The 22486-nt window shown below is 52.9% G+C and overlaps 5 protein-coding genes across 5 annotated transcripts; 3 read left to right on the forward strand and 2 right to left on the reverse strand.

Annotated features, from left to right (window-relative positions):
• Positions 1-158: 158 nt before the first annotated feature.
• On the reverse strand, positions 159-1113 carry BDZ99DRAFT_163959 (uncharacterized protein). The gene is made up of 2 exons (XM_033712889.1): positions 1040-1113; positions 159-993 (listed from the first exon to the last, which is right to left on the reverse strand). Exons 1-2 carry the CDS (start codon positions 1052-1054, stop codon positions 274-276), a joined length of 735 nt encoding a protein of 244 aa, XP_033570798.1. The 5' UTR covers positions 1055-1113; the 3' UTR covers positions 159-273.
• Positions 1114-1372: 259 nt separating this feature from the next.
• BDZ99DRAFT_546416 (uncharacterized protein) lies at positions 1373-5673 on the forward strand (the record flags this gene model as incomplete). Its single annotated transcript, XM_033726870.1, has 9 exons — positions 1373-1795; positions 1842-2160; positions 2217-2276; positions 2327-2608; positions 2659-2839; positions 2900-3116; positions 3168-4686; positions 4933-5439; positions 5560-5673. Exons 1-9 carry the CDS (start codon positions 1692-1694, stop codon positions 5671-5673), a joined length of 3303 nt encoding a protein of 1100 aa, XP_033570799.1. The 5' UTR covers positions 1373-1691.
• Positions 5674-6509: 836 nt separating this feature from the next.
• Positions 6510-12223, reverse strand: BDZ99DRAFT_398971 (fatty acid synthase-like protein; the record flags this gene model as incomplete). Its single annotated transcript, XM_033716104.1, has 3 exons — positions 6510-6620; positions 6688-11642; positions 11701-12223. 3 exons carry the CDS (start codon positions 12221-12223, stop codon positions 6510-6512), a joined length of 5589 nt encoding a protein of 1862 aa, XP_033570800.1.
• A 777-nt stretch (positions 12224-13000) lies between these two features.
• BDZ99DRAFT_426691 (beta subunit of fatty acid synthase) lies at positions 13001-19770 on the forward strand. The gene is made up of 3 exons (XM_033717127.1): positions 13001-13184; positions 13293-18514; positions 18564-19770. The coding sequence occupies exons 2-3, from the start codon at positions 13339-13341 to the stop codon at positions 19643-19645; spliced, it is 6258 nt and encodes a 2085-aa protein (XP_033570801.1). The 5' UTR covers positions 13001-13184; positions 13293-13338; the 3' UTR covers positions 19646-19770.
• A 370-nt stretch (positions 19771-20140) lies between these two features.
• Positions 20141-22343, forward strand: BDZ99DRAFT_503042 (uncharacterized protein). Its single transcript, XM_033723937.1, has 3 exons — positions 20141-20317; positions 20399-21468; positions 21573-22343. Exons 1-3 carry the CDS (start codon positions 20191-20193, stop codon positions 21885-21887), a joined length of 1512 nt encoding a protein of 503 aa, XP_033570802.1. The 5' UTR covers positions 20141-20190; the 3' UTR covers positions 21888-22343.
• The last annotated feature ends 143 nt before the right edge of the window (positions 22344-22486 follow it).

Below are 22486 nucleotides of genomic sequence, written 5' to 3' on the forward strand. Positions count from 1 at the left end.
ACTCGGGTTGTAACAGCTACAACCTAGGATCAACAACTCATACGGTTCACGGTCACCTACGTACAGACTTGGAGTTGCTGGCATAGTAGCTGCCTACATGCCTAGCCAGTTACAACTTCTACAGAGAGGGGTTGGGGTACGGTGACCTACCCTGCATAATGCTGCCTACCGCTGCCTCCAATTAGTGCTTCTGCCTATGCATACAGTCACTTCCTACGTAGTATATAGTTTGGCCTTCGGGCCCCCGAAATAAGACAGAGTTCACATCAATTTTCAACCTGAGTCAAGCAAGATCCATCCAAAATTGCGGTTGAAGAAAACAGTATACCGATTGTAGTTGTACATGTACCCTCGAATGAAGGTTCCCGTTCGATAGAAATGAGAGAGTCTACAGATGAGGTCGAGCCTGCTTAGCCGCAGTTCCCCATACTGATAACGTTTGTTGACCGTATCCAAGGCCTCGTGATCGATATTTACGAGCAGCGTGTCGACGAAAATGACCCAGTCCTCCCACTGCGTTTGGGGCGACAGTAATCCAAGCTCAGAAGCTATCTTGAGGTCGCTCGGGTGACGCACCAGCCAGACATAAGATAGCAAGAAGCCACAGGCACTGGCGTGGAGATTCGCATCGCTGCAAATTGTGTCCACCCAAAATTGATGGTTCAAGAGGTAGTCGGGCAGCGGTTTCAGAAACACTCGCGACTCATGCCAAACCAAGTGCAAGTCGGCCTGTTCGACGATGATAATTTGACGCTCTATCATCTTCTGCCGGTGTAGAGCCCGGGCGCATGTAGGCCTTCCTGCTAGCCACAAGTATTTGTGGATTTTGTTGAGTCGCGAGACGTCCAGGTCAAGACGCACGAAATCCGTATGGTTGTTGCCCAGGCGTACGAGGTTGTCTTGGTCACCGTGATATACTGCGGGCAAAGTTGAGTGTGCTGGATTCCCTGTTCGGATAGCACTAGTGGTAGGAGAGAAGGGGGGGATAACTGTCTTGGAGTGTCAGCCGCGATGAACATAAATACCCTAGAGAACTGACCGTGCGTTGTGCCATTTTGCTTAAAGCTTTAGTCCCCACATCTACGCAGGGGGTCAAAAAGGCCCGAGTAACAGACAAACTAGTAGCTCTTGGAGAGATGAAGAATGTGGGGTAGACATTTATCATGGCTCGAAGATTTGGTCCGTGCCGAAAGTCACGTTATCATCAAAAAGAGCAACCAGGATTGAGAACCTCTTGATATTTTTCCAAAAACTAGAAGTGATGCAGATACTCGCTCAGAAAGATCTAATAGCAGAGAGAGGGTCATCACGGGTTCGTCGCATTCATGTGCGGCTGAGGGCAGCTGCCTGCTTCAACGACATACCTATTTCGCCAGTCGCTCTTACAGCCCATTCCACTACGCTGTCGACTGAAGCCCTACATACTCGGAAGTATCGATATGGATCCTTCGAGGATAAAGTCTTTTTTGTCATTTCGCTACACTATAGAGTGACTACAGCTTCGCCGTACAAGGAGAGGCTGCCCCAACAGCACCTGAATTAGAGACGAATTGCACCCCACCGCTACAAATGTTGTGTTTCGGTCCTACATTGCGCAACGATGAATCAAAAAGCACAGCGTTATTAGAAAGAGACCTTCAATTTAGGTACATGCAACGGAACCAGGAACCCTATTACCCAAGACAGCCGACATGGATCCTTCTACGCACACGACCTGCACGAAGGAGACGGTCAAGCCTAGCGGACTCAACATCTGGTCGAGCGAGTCTGCATCCGGATCTGCCCCAGAAATCGAGTGAGTAAGGTTGTCTCCGTGCCCGCACCAGACTAATATTGCATAGTATCATCCTTGTCCAAGGACTAGGCGCTCATCCATTCTACACGTGGGTTAAAAAAGCTCCAGCACCAGAAGTGACCGCACCAAGGAGGTTAAGGGATAAGGCGAAGGTCTGGAAGAGACGGACACGCGACAGAAATGGGGAAGGCAGCTCAGCGGAGGTGATGTGGCCTCGAGACCTACTTGTGCCTCGCTTCCAAAATGCGCGCATTGCTACATACAGCTACAAATCCGACTGGAAAGATCGCAACGTGAAGACCAGCTTGCGCGAGTGCGCTGAACAGCTCCTGAATGTATTGTTCCAGCATAGGCAGCATGAGCATGTAAGCGGTTTTTGTGCTTCCAGTGAGTGTCGTACCTAACGCAACTACTACAATAGGAACGTCAGCGACCGCTCGTTTTGATCGGGCACAGCTTTGGAGGCCTTGTCATCCAACAGGTCTGCTGTATGTTAGTTGTTAAGCTAGATATCGCTGCTAACTGAAGTAGGCGCTCGTCATTGCCGTCCACCAGAAACCATTTGCAGATATACGCCGCTCTGTCGGAGGCATTATCTTCCTTGGGGCGCCTTTCCAGGGAAGTGATGTAGCCGTATACGGGAAATGGCTCGCTCAGGTTGGTGGATTGGATCCTACGTTGTTGGAGTCACTAGTCAAGGACTGCCCAAGCCTCCATGCTCTATCAAGAGATTTCTGGGGCAGTTATAGTAATTGGGATATTGTGTGCTTCTATGAGAACAAAGACTTCGTCTGTGGGCCTTGGAAAACACGTGTTTGTCTCGGCGTCTCTATTTACCGGTGTAACATACTAATCGCTTGCAGTTCGTAGACGCTCAATCAGCTAGTCTACTCGGAGAAAGGATGATGTACTTGAATACCGACCATTCCGGACTGAACAAATTCAGTGGAGAGGATGACAGTAACTATGCATTGCTGCTCCCAGAGATTGAACGGATAGTAAGGGAGGGACCATCAGTCGTACTCAACCGGCATCGTAGAAATGGTATGGAACAGATAGGAGGCGCATACTCTTTGAAATCAGAGACTAACCAGTTAATTATAGATCAATATGACTCCCTTGGAAACAAACACTGGATGGTCCCTCGCGCTCTTAACACCTTATTTACCGGACGCAAGGATTTGCTGGGACGAATACAAAATGCCTTCCTCAGTGACCGCCCTTCCGACCATCATACGCAGAGGACATTCGTGATTACTGGTCTAGGAGGACTAGGAAAGAGTGAGGTCACCCTACACGCTGCGAATTTGATGCGAGAGGAGTACGTACTAATGGCGCTTCTTACGTGATTTCCCTTGGCTGACTATGATAGGTTCTGGGGAATCTTCTGGGTAGACGTCGACACCCCTTCTCTCGCCGAAAGCGCCTTTATCAACGTTGCAAAAAAGATAGGATCATCGTCATCGGTTGATAAGCTGCAGGACGCGCTCCAAGTGCTTGCAAACACTAAGAAGAGCTGGCTTCTTATCCTCGATAATGCTGATGATCCAGAATTCGACTACCAGAAGTACCTCCCGTCTGGTACTCACGGTGCCGTGATCATAACGTCCCGTGTCTCCGAATGCAGCCAGTACAATACAGTTGGATCCGAAGCACTTTTAGGTCTTGATATACCAGACGCCAAAAAGCTCCTGCTCAAATCCGCGAAAATCCATGAAGACCTACTCTACGATAGCCACGCGGAGGAAGTTGTCAATCTACTAGGATCGCATACCCTTGCACTAATTCAGGCTGGCGCATACATAGCGAACGGTCACAGCCGGTTGGAAGAGTACCCCGAAGTGTACAAGCGACAGCGCAAACGACTACTTGAGTACAAGCCGAAGCAGGGGCAGTCGAGATACTGCAACGTGTACGCCACGTTTGAAGCATCTGCCGATATTCTAGAGCGTTCTAACGACGAAGCTGCGAAAGATGCTCTGCGTTTGCTCGAAGTCCTATCAATGCTATACTCCGGTAGTCTTCCTATGCAAATCTTTGAAGATGCATGGACAGGTTGCAGGGAGATTCTCCGTACGCCGTCCGTAGAAACTAGAGATATGGATAGTCTGTCCCGTGAGCACATCTCTCGACTACCCGAGTTCATATCCACGCCCGCTGATGCCTGGGATCCCTACCGTCTCATCGAAGCGAGTTCTTTACTTGCATCCCTCTCTCTGGTTACAAAAGATTCCTCCGGGTTGTCCATGCATCCTCTCACACACGCCTGGGCTAAAGATCGCCAGGCGTCGGACCAGCAGGGGCATTCTTGGATCAGCACAGGATGTATTCTTGCCCTATCCTGGTCCGAATCTACTCTTTCGCAGAGCGAGGAGAGACAACTACGACCACAAGTGCAGTCTTACCTCGATATAGAAGTCAACGCAGCCTTCTCGTTCGGGCCTGAGACTATGGTGATCCCGATCTTTCTCCAGTGCGGCTGGATCCTGGACAAAATGCGAGATGATTCTAGACTCGGTCATCTTCTAGACGACTTGTTTGCTAAACTTCATATCGACCCAAAAATTCCATCGCAGGAGTATTTACCGATCTATAATCTCGAAGCAAGGAGCTTATACAATCTAGGGCGACATGAGAGGGCCGTGAAGCTGCTAGAGCAGATTGTTAAGATTGAAGAAACCCTCGCGGAGGATCACCCAGATCGGCTGGCATCGCAGCACGAGCTTGCCCGTGCTTACGAGGCAAATGGGCAAATTTCGGAGGCCGTGAAGCTGCTAGAGCACGTCATCAAGATTGAAGGAACCTCGCTGGCAGAGGATCACCCTTCTCGGCTGGCATCGCAGCAGGTGCTTGCCAGTGCTTATCAGGCGAACGGGCAAGTTAAGGAGGCTGTAAAGCTGCTAGAGCACGTTGTTAAGATCCGCAAAATCACGCTTGCAGAGGATCACCCCGCTCGGCTGGCATCGCAGCACGCGCTTGCCTATGCTTATAAGGCGAATGGGCAAGTTCCACAGGCTATAAAGCTGCTAGAGCACGTTGTTAAGATTAAAACCACGCTAGCAGAGGATCACCCTTCTCGACTGGCATCACAGCACAACCTTGCCTGTGCTTATAAGGCAAATGGGCAAGTTAAAGAGGCCGTAGAGCTGCTAGAGCACGTTGTTAAGATTAAAAGAACCACGCTGGCGGAGGATCACCCAGATCGGCTGGCATCGCAGCATGCACTTGCCTATGCTTATCAGGCGAATGGGCAAGTTAAGGAGGCTGTAAAGCTGCTAGAGCACGTTGTTAAGATCCACAAAATTACGCTTGCAGAGGATCACCCAGATCGGCTGGTATCGCAGCACGAGCTTGCCATTGCTTATAAGGCGACTGGTCAAGCTCCAAAGGCTGTAGAGCTGCTAGAGCACGTTGTTAAGATTAAAAGAACCGCATTGGAAGAGGATCACCCAGATCGGCTGGCATCGCAGCATGCGCTTGCCAGTGCTTATCAGGCGAATGGGCAAGTTAAGGAGGCTATAAAGCTGCTAGAGCACGTTGTGAAGATCCGCAAAATTACGCTTGCAGAGGATCACCCAGATCGGCTAGTATCGCAGCACGAGCTTGCCCGTGCTTATAAGGCGAATGGGCAAGTCCCGAAGGCCGTGGAGCTGCTAGAGCACGTTGTTAAGATTAAAGAAACCCTAGCAGAGGATCACCGAGAACGGCTGGTATCGCAGCATGAGCTTGCCGTAGCTTATAAGGCGAATGGGCAAGTCAAGGAGGCCGTAGAGCTGCTAGAGCACGTTGTCAAGATCAGACGATCCAAGCTGTCCGACAATCATCCAGATCGAATTGTATCCGAAGAGTGGCTGGCCTACTGCTTAGGACAGGTATAACCCGATCAGCAGATTTGCTATCCAGGGCGTGCTTGGAAGCGGCATACAATATCTCCGAGGCATACTGGTGATGGAAAGCGCTAAACAGTTGAGGCATTCAGGTTATATAAGCGGTGTAGGTAGAGGTTGCCTAGGAACGTGTTTTCTATTATGTATAATAATTGTACATACTACTTAGATCTTGAACACGAACGCATGACGTTAAGAATAAGACGATGGAAGGTTAGACGAAAGCTGTTACTCTACACACGACCCCTTCCCTTCCTCTTTTCCACTTCGCCTTTTTCTTCACCTTCCCGCTCCAATCTCCCTTCCAAGAATAAGATCGTCAAAGAGGTTCTTGCGCCGTCTCGCGGACGCCAACGGCTTCTACAAGATCGCGATCGCCTCAAAAACGGGAGGATGGGACTCTAGAGCTTTGACTGGATGAGCAGACGTTGAGTTTCCTACTTCAAGTGTATTAGTATAACAATTCCAACACCAAAAGCGAACAGCGCAACAATCTCACCTCTCACCCTCACCCTCACACCAATCACACAAGAAAAAGTCTTCTAATAACAAAAACCCAACCATCTTCCCAGACAGCCAGTTCGCCTTCAATTCGCAGCCACAAGACACCACGTCTAACTCAACTAAGATATTCTATATACACTCCCCTTCCTCGCCACCCACCCCTCCTTCTAATGACACGACACGTAAGAATGAAATCACCAAACCCACCCCCCCAGCGCCCATGAAAAAGAAAGCACAACACATTAAGACATTCGATAATTTACGCGGGCAAAAACGCGTCTATGCTCGCCATTACTACAGGACTACTCTCCCAAACGCTTATTCTAGAAATGCGCCACCGCAACCGCAATAGCCTGCTCATCGCTGTGGCTAATGCTGACGCTGACCTTCTTGACGCCGGCCAGCTTGGCGGATTTTTCGGCTTCGCCGGAGAGCTGGGGTGATGATGTTAGTAAAACTGGTAAAAGAGGGTGAGGACAGGGGAGGGGTGTGACAGCTTACCTTAACAACAGGCGCACCCGTCTCATCCGAGCCAATCTCAATATCCTTCAATGGGGCCCCAGCGCCCAACGACTTCACCCCGAGCGACTTGAACACGGCCTCCTTCGCCGACCAGCGTCCCGCGAAGCTAGCTTGCGGCGAGGGCGCCGCGTTGCAGTACTTCTGCTCCGCGGCAGTGAAGTTGCGCTCGACGAACGTGTCGTTCTCGATATTAATCGCCGCCACGCTCTCGACATCGACGCCGATCTTCGAGTGCTCCGACTGCGTCGCCGTCGCAAGCCGCTCGACCAACTTGCGCGTCTCCTCGGTCTTCGAGTCCTTGGGCGGCTTGGCGAGGCCCTTGGGCGAGTAGGCGTACTGCGCCGACTTGCTGTCGAGCGAGACGCGGGCCCGCGGGTTGAGGAAGACGTCGTTCATCTGCGCGTCCTCGTACGGCGACCTGTCCTTGGCGCGGAACATGGTGTTGTTGATGAGGCCGTCGTGGAAGTAGCGGTAGGCCTTCTTCTGGCGGGCTTCTACCTTTTGCTTGTATGTGGCGTATTCGCCGTACTCGAGCGCGGCGAAGAGATACTTGGGGTGGATACCAACGGCCTGAGCACCCTTTTGGCCGAAACCGAACGACGTGACAGAGAAAGCTTTGACGCCATCGGTTTGGATGCTGCGCGATGGGTAGACGATGTAGTCGAATTGCTCCATGACCTTGTCAATGTTGTCGGCGTTGCGGTTACCCGGGACCAGGCCGGAGTTCAAGACTTGGAGGCAGCCGTTGAACATCCACGCACCGGCAGCACCCTTGGGATGACCTGTGAGGTACTTTTGGAAGATGCCCAGAAGGGCGTTGCCCTTCTTGCGGCCAAGATGACGCATTTGCTGGCAGATGACATCGGATTCGTTCTTGTCGTTGGCAACGGTAGACGTGCCATGGAAGGAAGCAACATCTAGATCGTCAATTGTAAGACCCCACGTAGCAAGGGCACCACGTAGAGGAGCGATGCGAGGATCTGACTTCCAGAAGTTGTTACCCAAGCTGTTCAGCGCATCCTTTACCTGTCGCTTGGCTTCACGGTCAATGTGAGCAGTTCGTTCCGCAAGATACTCGGCTTCGTCAAAGGACTCTCCACCAGCCTTCATGGCAGCGAGCTCCTCTTCCAGGTATAGGATCTCGGATTCCTGCCACTGGCTGATCTGCTTGCGACGTAGGTTCATCTGGCGTTTCCTGTACTTGATGTCTAGCAGAGGCGACTTGAACTTGGACTCAATCTCGCGCGCAGTGGTGAGAACACCCTTGCCTGGAGCAGGAACAGACCGGCCGATCTTGTCAGTAGCCGTAGCAGTGAAACCAATGACACCATAGATTGGCACGCCCATGTCAAGGGCCAATCTAGCATCCATGATGACTTGCAGACCGCAACCTTGGGATTCCATGAAACCGTTCCTGGTGGTGGTTGTGGGTCGAGACATCTCCCCTGGAGTACGTCCGTGGGCAAACTCTTCCTCGGCGTTGCTTGTAGCTTTCATGTTGGCGAACTCGTATGATCCTTCTTCCTGGAAGTCATCGAAACCACCGACAAAACAGACTCTGGCCTTGCCCTCAACGATCGTGTCGTAACCAATGTCGATGGATTCGACGGCAGTAGCGCAAGCTCCGACCGGCGTCTTGATTGGACCAGTCGACGACATCAACAACATGTTGACCCAGGCACTCATCGTGTTGATGAAAGATTCTTGTAGGATGTCCTTCTGAAGGGGCTTGTCCAAGAAACGATCCTTGTACATGCCTCTCAGAGCAGTGGTGCCACCAATACCAGAACCAATACAGTTGCCCACTTCAGATATGTGCACATACTTGTAGAACTCGTAAGGATCGGTGATACCCGAGGAAAGCAAAGCTTCCGCGGTGGAGACCAAAACGAAGAGAGTGACTGGGTCCACTTGAGAGATGATGTCGTCCGGCACGCCGTACTTCTTTGCGTCCCAGCCAGTAGGAACCTGGCCGGCGACGAGACGGTCAAAGCGAAGAGCTTTGGGAATGAGAAGGGTAGCACCCTTCCGTAGGCGGACGGTGTACTCCCCTGAGTCGGGTATTTCGAAAATGTCGACTTTATCGCCATGCTCACGTTTGAACTCCTCAGCAGTCTCCTTCGAAGACTCAAATGGATCGAGGTCTTCTTCAATTTGGATCTCTTGCATGAGTTGCTTCTTTTTCGGATCATAACCATTGAAGAGCTCTGGTTCGATGAGGCGGATACCAGAGTGCTCGAGGATGTGCTTTTCGTATTTCGCCTTGACATCTTTGTCGTCGACTGGCTCGTTGGTCTTCGCATCAACCCAACCAGAGTAGCTCTTTCCTTTAAGCGGACCGTTGTGATTCTTGATGAGGCCCATCATCCAGGACATTTCGATGCAGCCCTCCAGCGAGAATTCACCATAGGCCTCCATCTCCCACCGTGTCCTTGAGTTACCCCAAGGACCAACCTCGGCGAAACCAGTGACAACGACGACCTTCTCTAGATCAACCATACCTTTGAGGTCGGAGTTGAGAGGCTTGACTTCGGTCTCCCAATCCGGAACCTTAGGAAAGTCGTACTTCATGTTGGCTCTCGGCTGCACCGTAGCCCTCTTGTACATGGCCTCGCTTTCCTCGCCATTGACAATCTTATTTTCGATGGCATTCTCCTTGATAACAGCCTTGCGAACGTCGGCGGTCTCCATGTGCTCCTTGCGGAGGTCTTGCATAAGATCCTTGAGGTTGGGAATGTACTGGAAGCCTCCGTTCAGATCAGCCCAGACAGGTTCGACCTGGCAAAGGTTGACAATAGGAGGGGCCATCAGGCCAAGAATGTTGAAGGCCATCTCTTGTTGAGAGAAGGTGCGCACGCCGTACTTCTCAATACCCTCTGCAACGATATTGTTTCCAGACATCAGACCAGTTCCACGAGTCCAGCCAATGACAGCTCCGCAGATAGTCAAGTAGCTGCCCCAGCTCTCGGAGTGCCACCTGGTGAAGAGAGTTTCCAGTGCAATCTTAGATTCCGCGTACATTCCATCGTTTCCAAAAGTGCCGTGGTTGGGCGACAGCGGGAGCATGACTTGGGCGGGTCGGGTCTCGTAGCCATTTGCCTGCTTGTGAGTCTTGACACAGCCAAGCATTCTGAGCAGGTTCGTCAACATGATCCTGTGCGCCAGCTCAGACTTGGAGTCGAGGCCATCGATCTCGCGGCCATTCTCGGGGATGGCGGCGAAGGGAACGATGTAATCCAGGTCCCAGCCGAGGCCCTTCTTGGGGTCGTAAATGTACTCGACCAAAGCCTCGATGTCCTGCTTGCTACCCTGGTTGAAAGGAACCACGATAAGCTGCGATCCACGTGCACCGTAGCGGGAGTACATCGATTGGTAGTACTCGTTGACCTCACGAGAGAATCGCGATGTTGTAACGACAACCTTGGCGCCACCACTGATCAACCCCTGGAGGACTTCAGCACCGATTGACCCAGCACCAGCCCCAGTCATGAGTGCGTTCTTGCCCTGGAAGCTGACACCAGACTTGGCTGCGTTCTCCAAGCCCTCGAGGTACACGCCGGTCAACTTCTTGCTGTACTCCCAGCCATGCTCGTCTTTCCTCTTCAAGTGAAGGAAGGGGATCGTCTCTACCTTGCCCTTTTTGAGAGGTCCATTGAGACGGCCATTCCGACCTTTCTTGCCGGCGCCATTAACCTTTCCGTTCTCGTTAGGCATAATTTGGCCTTCGTTCATCGAGAGGGAGCGGATGACATCACTGTACAGACTCTTGATCTGCAGTTGAGACGACTTCGATAGCTTGTGTTGTTGACGAATGAGCTTGTAGATACGCTGGAGATCATTCTGGACCTTGGTTCGGTTCCCGTACTCCGAGAGTTTTCCGCCCTCAGCCATCTCGCGAACGTAGTGCTCAAGCTTCCGTACGCTGGGTCGTGGTACTTCCGAGTAGTTCAGGTTTCCGCGGTTGTCGATATCAAGATGAGGTGCTGTGGGAACACTGACATCCTTGAAAACTGGCGCTTCCGACATGACGTCCTTACAGTTCTCGATCAGTTGCTGGCCGAGCTCTTTCGCCAGTTCGTACGTCTCTCCGCGCTCGGTCGGGCAATGGTCCATGTGGTACTGCATGAAGTCGAGGAGTAGGGGGTTGGAGCGGTTCATGATGCTAATGCATCGGCTGACAATCTCACGGTCGACAGCCTTTAGGCGACCGAAGATGATGTCGTAGTACATGCTGAGAGCATCCTGGCGGGCCCAATTCCAGGAAGAGTCGTATACTCTGGCCTTCAGGGGGGTGAAGGATGGCTCAATGCCGGCCGCATAGATGTCACCGTGTTCGGCAGTCCACAGATCCAGTTGAGCCTGGAGGGCGGATGCAGCCTTCTGCGAGCCCAAAAAGGCCTTGTCGCCGGCCCGCAGATCCATCTTGAGATATCTCGCGAAGAGTTCTAGTTGTTGCTTGAATAGCGCGCGCTGGTCCTTGGTGAGGGCATCGATGGCAGCGGGGTCCATCATCATACCACCTGCCGCACCACCAGCATCACCGCCAGCAACAGGCGCTGAAAGGTTGATTCCGGCCGTCGCCGCATATTTGTTCGAGATTTCATCGAGCCATGCCTTTCCGTCATTCTCAGATCCAAGACGGGCGGCTGGCTCGGAGGTGAGACCGAGAAGTAGAACTCCGTCTTGTCGTCCCGGGCCAAGCCCCCACCGCGTCTCTAGATGTTTCCGCACCGCTGTGATGTTGAAGCCACCGGGCATTTTCGACGAAACCATGCGGGCTATGAGGGAGGAGGACTGCTTTCCAAGCTGACCATTGAAGGTAGCCTGCATCGCTGCTCCTAATTCGTCCAAGGGGGTATCTTCTGGCTTCTCCGGCGTGGAGCCAAACTCCTTGCCCAAATCTCCCAGAATTTCATTTTGTAGTGTAGATTTGCCTGTTGAGATGTATTAGTTGCTGAGCGAGTCGTGGGGTAAATTTGAGGATGTTCTCACCTCCTACCAAATCCTTGATCGCCTTGCTCAATGGGATGTCCAGGAGTGCCTTCTTCAGCTTCTGAGCAACCAGTGTCCGCAAAATGTCAGTTGCGGTCACCGGAGCATCCGGTACCTGGGCTGCTGGACCACTGCTGGCCGCAGCTGGCGCCGAAGCGACTGGTGCTGCTGAGGCGGGTGCGGAGGAGGAGGCCGGGGTTGATGAAGAGCTGGCGGGCGCTGCCTCGGGCTCGTCTTCGACCGGGTCTACGTCGTAGTAGATGTCTTTGGCGTCCTTGTTGTAGCACAGGATCTGCCGCGAAACAGATAGGGCTGCATCGTGGGCTTCGTACTTGGAGGCCAGCGTCCGCTTGGCCATGACGCCGAGGGTGTCTGCAGGGCCAATTTCGACGATTCGCTCCGTCCTCTTCTCGCCGAGGACGACATCCTGCGTCTCAATCCACCTCACGGGCGAGGCGAACTGGTATGCGAGAAGCTCCACCAGGAGGGTGTGAGCCAGTTCCTGCTCGACTTCGGGACGCATAGTGGCGGGATGCGCGGAGAGTTTGAGAAAAGTCCGGGGCGCGCTCAATTGGCGTATGTGAGGAGTATAGTGGTATCGAGGAGTGTTTAATTGCAGCTTCCTGACGCCAAAGAGGGGAGGCTGTAGCGTAGGGAGGGAGGTCTGGAGAGGAAGGGCGGCGCGCTACCAGGAATTGCGGTCTAAGGGTATCTTAAGGCGAGGGAAGGAATTGGGAAGGGGAGCAGGCAACACCACGGCACGCAACGCCCATATGATGATTACAATCGGGAGGGCTCTCGGACGAGGGGAGCAGGATGCAGGATTCAAAAGTGTTGACGCTTATCTCCCCAAAAATGCAGACTCGGGCCAGACAAAAACCAGCTCTGGGTGTTGAGTTCTGGGGTCGCGCTAGGAAGTTAGCAGCGACAGGGGAGCTCGCTGTGCAAGAGCGACCCAACGAAACGCCGCAGCCTGATGTCACTGCGGTTTAGGACGAGACGGGAACACTTGGCGACGCTCAACGAGCAGCCGTCTATTCACGATCACTAAACGCAGCCGCGGATTAGTCGAGAGGCACGACACCGGGCGCGCAAGACAGCATCCGCTCGCAAAGCCAGCCCTAAATTGAGCCGGAGGCCGGAGCAGCGCCACATCTCTCCTGTTGCCCGAGCAGCCACCCCAACCAAAATGCCCCTGCCCCGACTCAACCCCTAGCGCAAGGCCGTGCCTGCCGTCTGGAGAGCTTTCCCGCCGAAAAGTTGCCCAAAGCCGCGGCGATTAATTGCCCACCGCCCTCGCCCATTGTCTGACCACTCTGTCTACCTCGCGCGCTCCATCTCTCTTCTCGCCCCAGTCCATATACCCACTCCAGCGTGTCAGTCTGCGTTGTCACCGAGCCCGCAGCAAAGCACATCAGGGCGCTCCTCCGAGAAATTCCTCCGTGTCGCGGTAGATTAGCTTCTACTGTATCGACGGCAGCGAGGTATGTGGCGCTGCCATCCCCTTGAGATTCCTCGATATAGCACTGTCTTTCCAATTGAGCTCTTGTGGTGTCTGGCATATTTCAAGAACCAAATTTTGACCTCCGCAGACTTCGCCCGGCTCTCCCGCCTACTCCTCTCCCCACCACCACCATCATGTACGGATCAGGACCGCAGACGGGCATTTCTACGCCGCGCTCGCAGGCCTCACTCCGTCCGCTCGTTCTGTCCTATGGCTCGCTCGAGCACACCCTCCTCATCCCCACCGCCCTCCACTTCAACGCCCAGCAGTTGAAGGACACATTCATCTCCACCCTCCCGCAGCCCACAGACGAGCTTGCCCAGGATGACGAGCCCTCGTCAGTCGCAGAGCTTGTCGCCCGATACCTCGGCTTCATGGCCCAGGAGGTTGAGGAGGGCGACGACCCGGGATCGTTCGAAGAGGTTTTGAAGCTCGTGCTGAACGAATTCGAGCGCGCCTTCCTACGAGGAAACGAAGTGCATGCTCTGGCTGCTTCGCTACCTGGAATTGAGCAAAAGAAGCTGGTCACCATCCGGTCATACTACGCAGCTCGGGCTGCCGTGGAACGCCCCATCAAGCACCACGAATCGGCCCTGTTTCGCGAGGCTGGCGACGAGAATGCCACGGTCTATGCCGTTCTTGGAGGCCAGGGAAATATTGAAGAATACTTCGAAGAGCTGAGAGAAATCTATACCACATACCCCTCCTTCGTGGAGGATTTCGTTGCAGCAGCTGCAGCCCACCTGCAAGGGCTTTCGCGGGACCCCCGCGCCGAAAAGCTCTACTCGAAGGGCTTAGATGTGATGCGATGGCTGAACAACAAGGATTCGCAACCCGACGTCGACTACTTAGTATCTGCTCCGGTCAGCTTCCCCCTGATCGGACTGACTCAATTGGCCCATTACGTTGTGACCTGCAGAGTTCTCGGAAGCCACCCGGGACACATTAGAGACCGCCTCAGCGGTGTGACTGGCCACTCTCAAGGTATTGTGACTGCCGCTGCTATCTCAGAGTCGAGAAACTGGGAGACATTCGAGAAAGCTGCTAAGAAGGCCCTCACTGTTCTCTTCTGGATTGGCTCGCGCAGTCAGCAGGCCTACCCACGGACATCCATCGCACCCGCCATCCTTCAGGACTCTATGGACAATGGAGAAGGAGTCCCAACTCCTATGCTTTCCATTCGAGATCTATCAAGGAAAGCCGTCCAGGACCACATTGATGCTACAAACCAGCATTTGCCCGAGGATAGGCACATTGGCATCTCCTTGGTCAACAGTGCTCGGAATTTCGTCGTGACTGGTCCCCCTATCTCCCTCTATGGTCTCAACTTGAGGCTTAGGAAAGTCAAGGCGCCTACCGGTCTTGATCAGACTCGGATTCCCTTCACTGATCGCAAGATTCGTTTCGTTCATCGCTTCCTTCCCATCACCGCGCCATTTCATAGCCCTTACCTTGCGGAAGCTACAAAGCAATTGCACGAAGATCTCAAAGATGTGGTTATCAGCGGCGATAGCCTCGGCATCCCCCTCTACGATACCGAAACCGGCAAAGACGTCCGGGACGAAGAGCTGGACAACATCGTTCCCAGTCTTATCCGGATGATTACCCACGATCCTGTGAACTGGGAAAAGGCTACGGAATTCCCCGACGCCACCCATATTCTAGATTTCGGCCCCGGAGGCATCTCAGGTCTTGGTGTCTTGACCAACCGCAACAAGGATGGCACTGGCGTTCGTGTTATTCTTGCCGGTACCATGGACGGTACAAATACCGAGGTTGGCTACAAGCCTGAGATCTTCGATCGAGACGCTGAACATGCCGTCAAGTACGCGGTTGACTGGGTCAAGGAATTTGGCCCTAGATTGGTCAAAACATCTGCTGGCCAGACATTCGTCGATACCAAGATGAGCAGACTTCTTGGTCTGGCGCCAGTCATGGTCGCTGGTATGACTCCCTCCACAGTTCCCTGGGATTTCGTAGCTGCCACCATGAACGCTGGCTACGAGATTGAACTGGCAGGTGGTGGGTACTACAACGAAAAGACCATGACCGAAGCAATCACCAAGATCGAAAAGGTCATTCCCGCTGGACGTGGTATCACGATCAACTTAATCTACGTCAACCCACGTGCCATGGCTTGGCAGATTCCTTTGATCGGAAAACTCAGAGCTGACGGTGTCCCTATTGAGGGTCTCACCATTGGTGCGGGGGTGCCATCCATCGAGGTTGCCAATGAATACATCGAGACACTCGGCATCAAGCACATTGCCTTCAAGCCCGGATCAGTCGAGGGCATTCAGTCGGTCGTCAACATTGCGAAAGCGAACCCAACATTCCCAGTCATAATGCAATGGACCGGTGGTCGTGGTGGTGGGCATCATTCGTTCGAGGATTTCCACCAGCCTATTCTCCAGATGTACAGCCGAATCCGCAAGTGCGATAACCTCATCCTTATCGCCGGTAGTGGTTTTGGAGGCGCCGAAGATACCTATCCATATCTCACTGGAACGTGGTCTAACAAATTCGGATTCCCTCCGATGCCCTATGATGGCTGTATGTTTGGCAGCCGCGTCATGACCGCAAAGGAAGCTCATACTTCTAAAAACGCCAAGCAAGCGATTGTCGATGCTGAAGGTGTGGACGACGCCGACTGGGAGCAGACTTACAAAAGCCCAGCTGGTGGAATCATCACAGTGCGCTCTGAGATGGGCGAGCCGATCCACAAACTTGCAACTCGGGGCGTCTTGTTCTGGTCCGAGATGGATAAGGAGGTATTTGCCCTGGACAAGGCTAAGCGCATCCCGGTGCTCAAGAAGAAGCGCGACTACATTATCAAGAAGCTCAACGACGACTTCCAGAAGGTCTGGTTTGGCCGCAACAAGGCTGGCGAGTCTGTTGATCTGGAAGATATGACCTATGGCGAAGTCATCCGACGCATGGTTGACCTGATGTATGTCAAGCATGAATCAAGGTGGATTGATCCGAGCTTGAAGCGTCTGACTGTGGACTTCATCCGTCGTGTGGAAGAACGTTTCAGCAAAGTGGATAGAGAGTCGATCATCCAGAGCTATGAGGAACTGAACACTCCTTTCCCCGTCGTCGAGAAGGTTCTCCAAGAATACCCAGAGGCGGACGAGCAGCTTATCAACGCTCAAGATGTCCAGCACTTCCTCCTCCTTTGTCAACGTCGTGGCCAGAAGCCTGTTCCATTCGTCCCAGTGTTGGATGACACTTTCGAATTCTTCTTCAAGAAGGACTCTCTCTGGCAATCCGAGGATCTCGAAGCGGTTGTCGACCAAGATGTTGGCAGGACTTGCATCTTGCAAGGTCCCATGTCCGTTAGATATTCAAAGGTCGTTGACGAACCTGTCAAGGATATTCTGGACGGCGTTCACGAAGGCCACATCAAGAGCTTGATTCAAGACGTCTACGGTGGAGATGAATCCAAGATTCCAGTCATCGAGTACTTCGGCAGCAAGCTGCTTGGTGCTACCGAAGACATTGAAGTTGAAGGTCTTACCGTCTCAGAGCTAGATGACAAGGTCATCTATCGTCTTTCATCTGCCCCCAACGCGACTCTACCAGACGTGCAGTCTTGGATGCAACTCTTGGCCGGGAAAATCTACTCTTGGAGACACGCCTTCTTCACGGCCGACGTTTTTGTTCAAGGACAGCGATTCCAGACTAACCCCATGCAACGAATTTTCAAGCCAACCCTTGGCATGATGGTTGAGATCGCTCACCCAAATCAACCCGCTGAAACGGCCATCACCATTAAGGAGCCTTACCATGGCGGCAAGCACGTCAAGACAGTAGAAATCAGCATGATCCAGAACAACGAGATCTTGGCGAACATGTATGAAGAAAGGACCTTCTCTCACAGGCCAGTTGCCCTTCCTCTCAAATTCACGTACCACCCAGAGACAGGTTACGCTCCCATTAGAGAGGTTATGGAGGCTCGCAATGATAGGATCAAGGAATTTTACTACCGTATCTGGTTCGGCGACGAACCAGTTCCGTTTGACGCTCCTGTCACATCTCGATTCGAGGGTGGTCGAGCCACTGTCACCAGCGAGGCTATTAACGACTTTGTCCATGCGGTTGGTAATACTGGAGAGGCTTTCGTGGATCGTCCTGGAAAAGAGGTTTGGGCTCCTATGGATTTCGCTATCGTTGTTGGCTGGAAGGCTATTACGAAACCGATCTTCCCCAAGGCGATCGATGGTGATCTTCTCAAACTCGTTCATCTTTCCAACGGCTTCCGAATGATCGAAGGCGCCCAGCCTCTCAAGAAAGGAGACGTTCTCGACACGACGGCTCAGATCAATGCAGTGATCAACCAAGAGTCTGGAAAGATGGTTGAAGTCTGCGGCACGATTACCAGGGATGGTGAGCCTGTAATGGAGGTTACCAGCCAGTTCTTGTATCGTGGCGCCTACACAGACTTCGAGACTACATTCCAGAGGAAGAACGAGACTCCCATGCAGCTGCACCTCGGTACCTCCAAGGATGTTGCTATTCTTCGATCCAAGGAATGGTTCAACCTTGAGGAACCAGGCATTGAGCTTCTCAACAAGACCTTGACGTTCAAGCTCCAGAGTCTTATCCGGTACAAGAACAAGACTGCTTTCAGCTCCGTCCAAACTGTTGGTGAGGTACTTCTCGAACTCCCTACCAAGGAAATCATCCAGATTGGCTCTGTTGAATACGAGTCTGGCTTTTCATACGGCAACCCCGTCTTGGATTACCTTCAACGGAACGGAGCAACTATCGATCAGGCTGTCAATTTCGAGAACCCTATTCCCTTGAATGGAAAGACTCCCCTCACATTGAAGGCACCTGCTTCCAACGAGACCTATGCTCGTGTCTCTGGAGATTACAATCCCATTCACGTTTCTAGGGTGTTCTCAAGCTATGCCAACCTTCCTGGAACCATTACTCATGGAATGTATTCCAGCGCTGCCGTTCGAAGTCTAGTAGAGACATGGGCCGCTGAGAATCACATCGGTCGCGTGCGTAGCTTCCATGCTTCTCTGGTTGGAATGGTTCTTCCGGATGACATTATTGATGTCAAACTTGAACATGTCGGTATGATCTCTGGTCGCAAGATCATCAAGATCGAGGCCTCCAACAAGGAGACTGACACCAAGGTCCTCCTGGGCGAGGCTGAAGTCGAGCAGCCAACCTCCGCCTACGTTTTCACCGGACAAGGCTCACAGGAGCAGGGTATGGGTATGGATCTCTATGCCAGCAGCCCGGTCGCGAAGGATGTCTGGGATCGTGCTGACAAGCATTTCATGGACAACTATGGTAGGTTTCCTCAACGTCTATCTGCTATTCCCTGACTTACACACTCTAGGCTTTGCTATCACCAACATCGTCAAGAACAACCCGAACGAGCTTACCATCCACTTCGGTGGACCCCGCGGTAAGGCGATTCGCCAGAACTACATGTCGATGACCTTTGAGACTGTCAGCTCCGATGGCTCCATCAAGTCCGAGAAGATCTTCAAGGAGATAGACGAGAACACGACGTCATACACATATCGGTCTCCGACAGGTCTTCTTTCCGCCACCCAGTTCACGCAACCTGCTTTGACCCTCATGGAGAAGGCCTCTTTTGAGGACATGATCTCGAAGGGTCTGGTGCAGCGTGATAGTAGCTTTGCTGGCCACTCGCTCGGAGAGTACTCTGCTCTTGCTGCGCTTGCAGAAGTCATGCCTATTGAGAGTTTGGTTTCTGTTGTGTTCTACCGTGGCTTGACTATGCAGGTCGCTGTGGAGCGCGACGAGACTGGTCGATCCAACTATTCCATGTGCGCCGTCAACCCCAGTAGGATTTCGAAGACCTTCAACGAGCAAGCATTGCAATATGTTGTTGAGAACATCTCCGAGGAAACCGATTGGCTCCTTGAGATTGTCAACTACAACATCGCCAACATGCAATACGTCTGCGCTGGCGATCTCCGTGCGCTTGACTGCCTCACCAACGTGCTCAACTACCTCAAGGCGCAGAAGATCGACATTCAGGCGTTGATGGGTAGCATGTCTCTAGAAGATGTCAAGGCTCACTTAGTCGAGATCATCAAGGAGTGCGCGAAGCAGACAGAAGCGAAGCCGAAGCCGCTGGACCTACAGCGTGGTTTCGCGACCATTCCATTGAAGGGCATCGACGTGCCATTCCACAGCACTTTCCTGCGCTCTGGTGTGAAGCCCTTCCGAAGCTTCCTGCTCAAGAAGATTCACAAGACGTCGATCGATCCTTCCAAACTCGTCGGCAAATACATCCCCAACGTCACGGCCAAGCCGTTTGCGCTCACCAAGGAGTACTTTGAGGATGTGTACAAGCTGACCAACTCGCCGAAGATTGGCAATATCTTGGCAAACTGGGAGAAGTATGAGGATAAGCCTGAGGAGCCGAAAACGGCACAGGTTGCGTGATCTAGTTGAGGTTGTGTTTTATGTGACACAAGAAGGGTGGCGTTTTGGGACATGGTTTGTGGTTTTAGACGAGCGATATCCGGTTGTTCAAGTAGTGTTCCATGGTCATTAGACGAGTTGTAGATAGTAGACACGAATAATATCATCACTTCGAATACATTGTAACTATGTCGTGAGGCAATTGCCACCTCTTCCGTAAGGAGAGGTAGATGTCGGGTTAGTTGGTGAATACCTGAGTGCATTCACGAAGGTCTCATGGAGTAAATTAAGCTTAACCTCTTCCACGAACTTCGTACAAGTCCTCTCCTCACCACACACCCACACACCCAATATCTTCCTCGGTCAGGTCCCAACCTACCTACCCAACCTACCTACCAATAGGGTTAGAAACAGTAGCTGTGGCGCACCTGCACCGCCACACTTACCGGAAATCTGGTCCACCTCCGCAAACCACTGTTTACCACCGGAGCCTCTCCTAGCAACCGCATTCCCATCCATCTGCTGCTTCCACACCTCTCTGCGACCTCTATCCCACTGCTAGCATCATGGACAGACGCACATCCACCGTGCCAATGGACTTCGAATGGGAGAACAAAATCGGCGACACTGACCCAAACTCCCCGTTCATGAGGCTTCCTCGAAACAGCGCCCTGAACAATACCGCCAGAAAGCGTAAGCGACCCAACCACCACCCAACCTCCTCTCACAATTACGCGCATAGACTAACTTCAACCTCTTTCTTTGGTATTGTAGGCAATCATAACAGTGTCCTCGAGTCGCCCACGCGGATCGACCAGCCCAACGCCAACTTCCCGCGCCTCCGCGAGGCCGCGAACCAGCCCTTCTTCTTCAATAACCCGCCCAGCCCACAAAAGCCGTTGCCAGCAACTCCAAGCCTTGCTCACGTTCAGAATTCGTCGGCGTGGGATCTCCGTACACCGACCAAGGATACGGATTTCTCCTCCGGTGGTGAGACGCCGAATACACCAGACATCGGTGCGGATAGCGAGGCGACGCCGGAGACGAACGCGCGACCTGGCAAGCCGCATAGGATGCTGAGTAGCCCTGGCAAAGGAGGGAAGGTTAGCCCGAGCAAGATTAGTCGACGGGAGAGCTTCCTCAAGTTTTTCAATTTCAACTCCAGCCCGCAGCCAAGCTCTCAGAGTGGGAAGGGTGATCACTACTCACGCAATGGGGAGAGGCGGATAGTGAAGAAGCGGCATCAGAGGGGCATCAACCGTGAGGCTGTACGACAGAACCTAGAATCAGAGTCTGAAGACGACGGCGGGCGCTCACGGAGACGGCGAGAGCGAGAGCGAGGCAGCAAGAAGGACAAACGAGATCGGGACCGCGATCAGGACGACTACGACGAACCCAACAATACCAACAACCGCCCCGAAGTCCCAGTCACCCCAGCAGTCCCCCAAGGCAGCACAATCGCCAGCGTCTTCTCCTTCATAGAGAACCACCCCGGCCTCCCCCACATCCTCTCCTTCTACGCCCAATTCCTGCTCAATCTCTTCCTCGTCTTCTCCGCCATGTACATTATGTGGTCCGGCTGGAGCGCTGTCACGCACGAAGTAGAGATCCAATCCCAGCGCGCCCAAACCGAAGTCATGATCGAGATCGCAAAATGCGCCAAAGACTGGGAAGACAACGGGTGCGGTCGCACACGACCCCCACCATCTCTGAAAGATGTGTGCGCGAATTGGGAGGCGTGCATGAAGCGGGATGCGAGGAAGGTCGCGCGCGCGAGTGTGAGCGCGAAGACGTTTGCGATGATTTTCAATAGCTTTGTCGAGGAGATTGGGTATAAAGCTATGGTACGTTATATTCCCCTCCCTCACTCAATACTCCTCATATCCCTTACCCCCCTATTCTTATACCACATTGCTATCCCTTCATATCGCTAACTTGTGAACCGCAGCTCTTCACAGCCCTCCTCCTAATCACTGCAGTCGTCATCTCCAACTACGCCTTCTCCACCTACCGCTCCACCCACGCGCCTCGCCCCCCTCCGCAGTACGATCCGTATATGCACCCGCCCGCTACTCCGCAGCGCTACCCTAGCCAGGGCTTCATCGACCAGCAAGGGTTCTTCACGCCATACACGGGTTTCCATCCCAGCCAGCCTAACCTAGCGCTCGAGCCGGCGCCGAGTGGAGGCGTAGATGCGGCCGCTGCAGGGACCGAGCAGAAGAAGGCGACGGCGGCACGGACGATCAATTGGGGTGTTAGATAAAGTCGGGAAGAAAATGGGGTCCTACATGGGGAATGTGATTTCTGGAAATGGCGTCTTTTGATTAATTTCTTGACGATACAGCGAGCGGAGAGCATTGGCACCCAGTAGGGGATGTTTTGTATGCATGGGTAGGGTAGGGTTGGGTTGGGTAATATTACGTAGGCATAGGAAACGGGTTTGCGCTCGCGTTAATTCATAGTCGATGAGTAACGGATTGCATTTATTTCTGTCGGTCTATCTCTCTCGCTGCCGTTATGCTTTGAAAAGTTCTGCGCGGTTAGATTCGCGAGTCTTTGTAATTGTATTGACTAAGAAGGGGGCCATACGGCGTGCTATGCCTCCTACCCTCCTTAGTTAAGACAACTACAAAGCTTCACAGATCTATCCGCGCGAGACGGGTTTTAGAAGACGCGGAGGGGAGGCGGAGGGCGACGCGATGTGATTACTTTTCATTGCCTTCCGAAACTTATAAATCAGGTTCTCGGTAACGTAGCCGGATAGCATGTGGCACAGGATAGCATGTGGCCCACCCCATCAAATTCTCCGGAAACGCGACGCGTGATACAACTACAACCTCAATGCCTCCACCACAACAACAA

The sequence above is a fragment of the Mytilinidion resinicola genome, assembly GCF_010093595.1.
Source record: "Mytilinidion resinicola strain CBS 304.34 unplaced genomic scaffold BDZ99scaffold_25, whole genome shotgun sequence".
Classification (NCBI taxonomy): domain Eukaryota; kingdom Fungi; phylum Ascomycota; class Dothideomycetes; order Mytilinidiales; family Mytilinidiaceae; genus Mytilinidion; species Mytilinidion resinicola.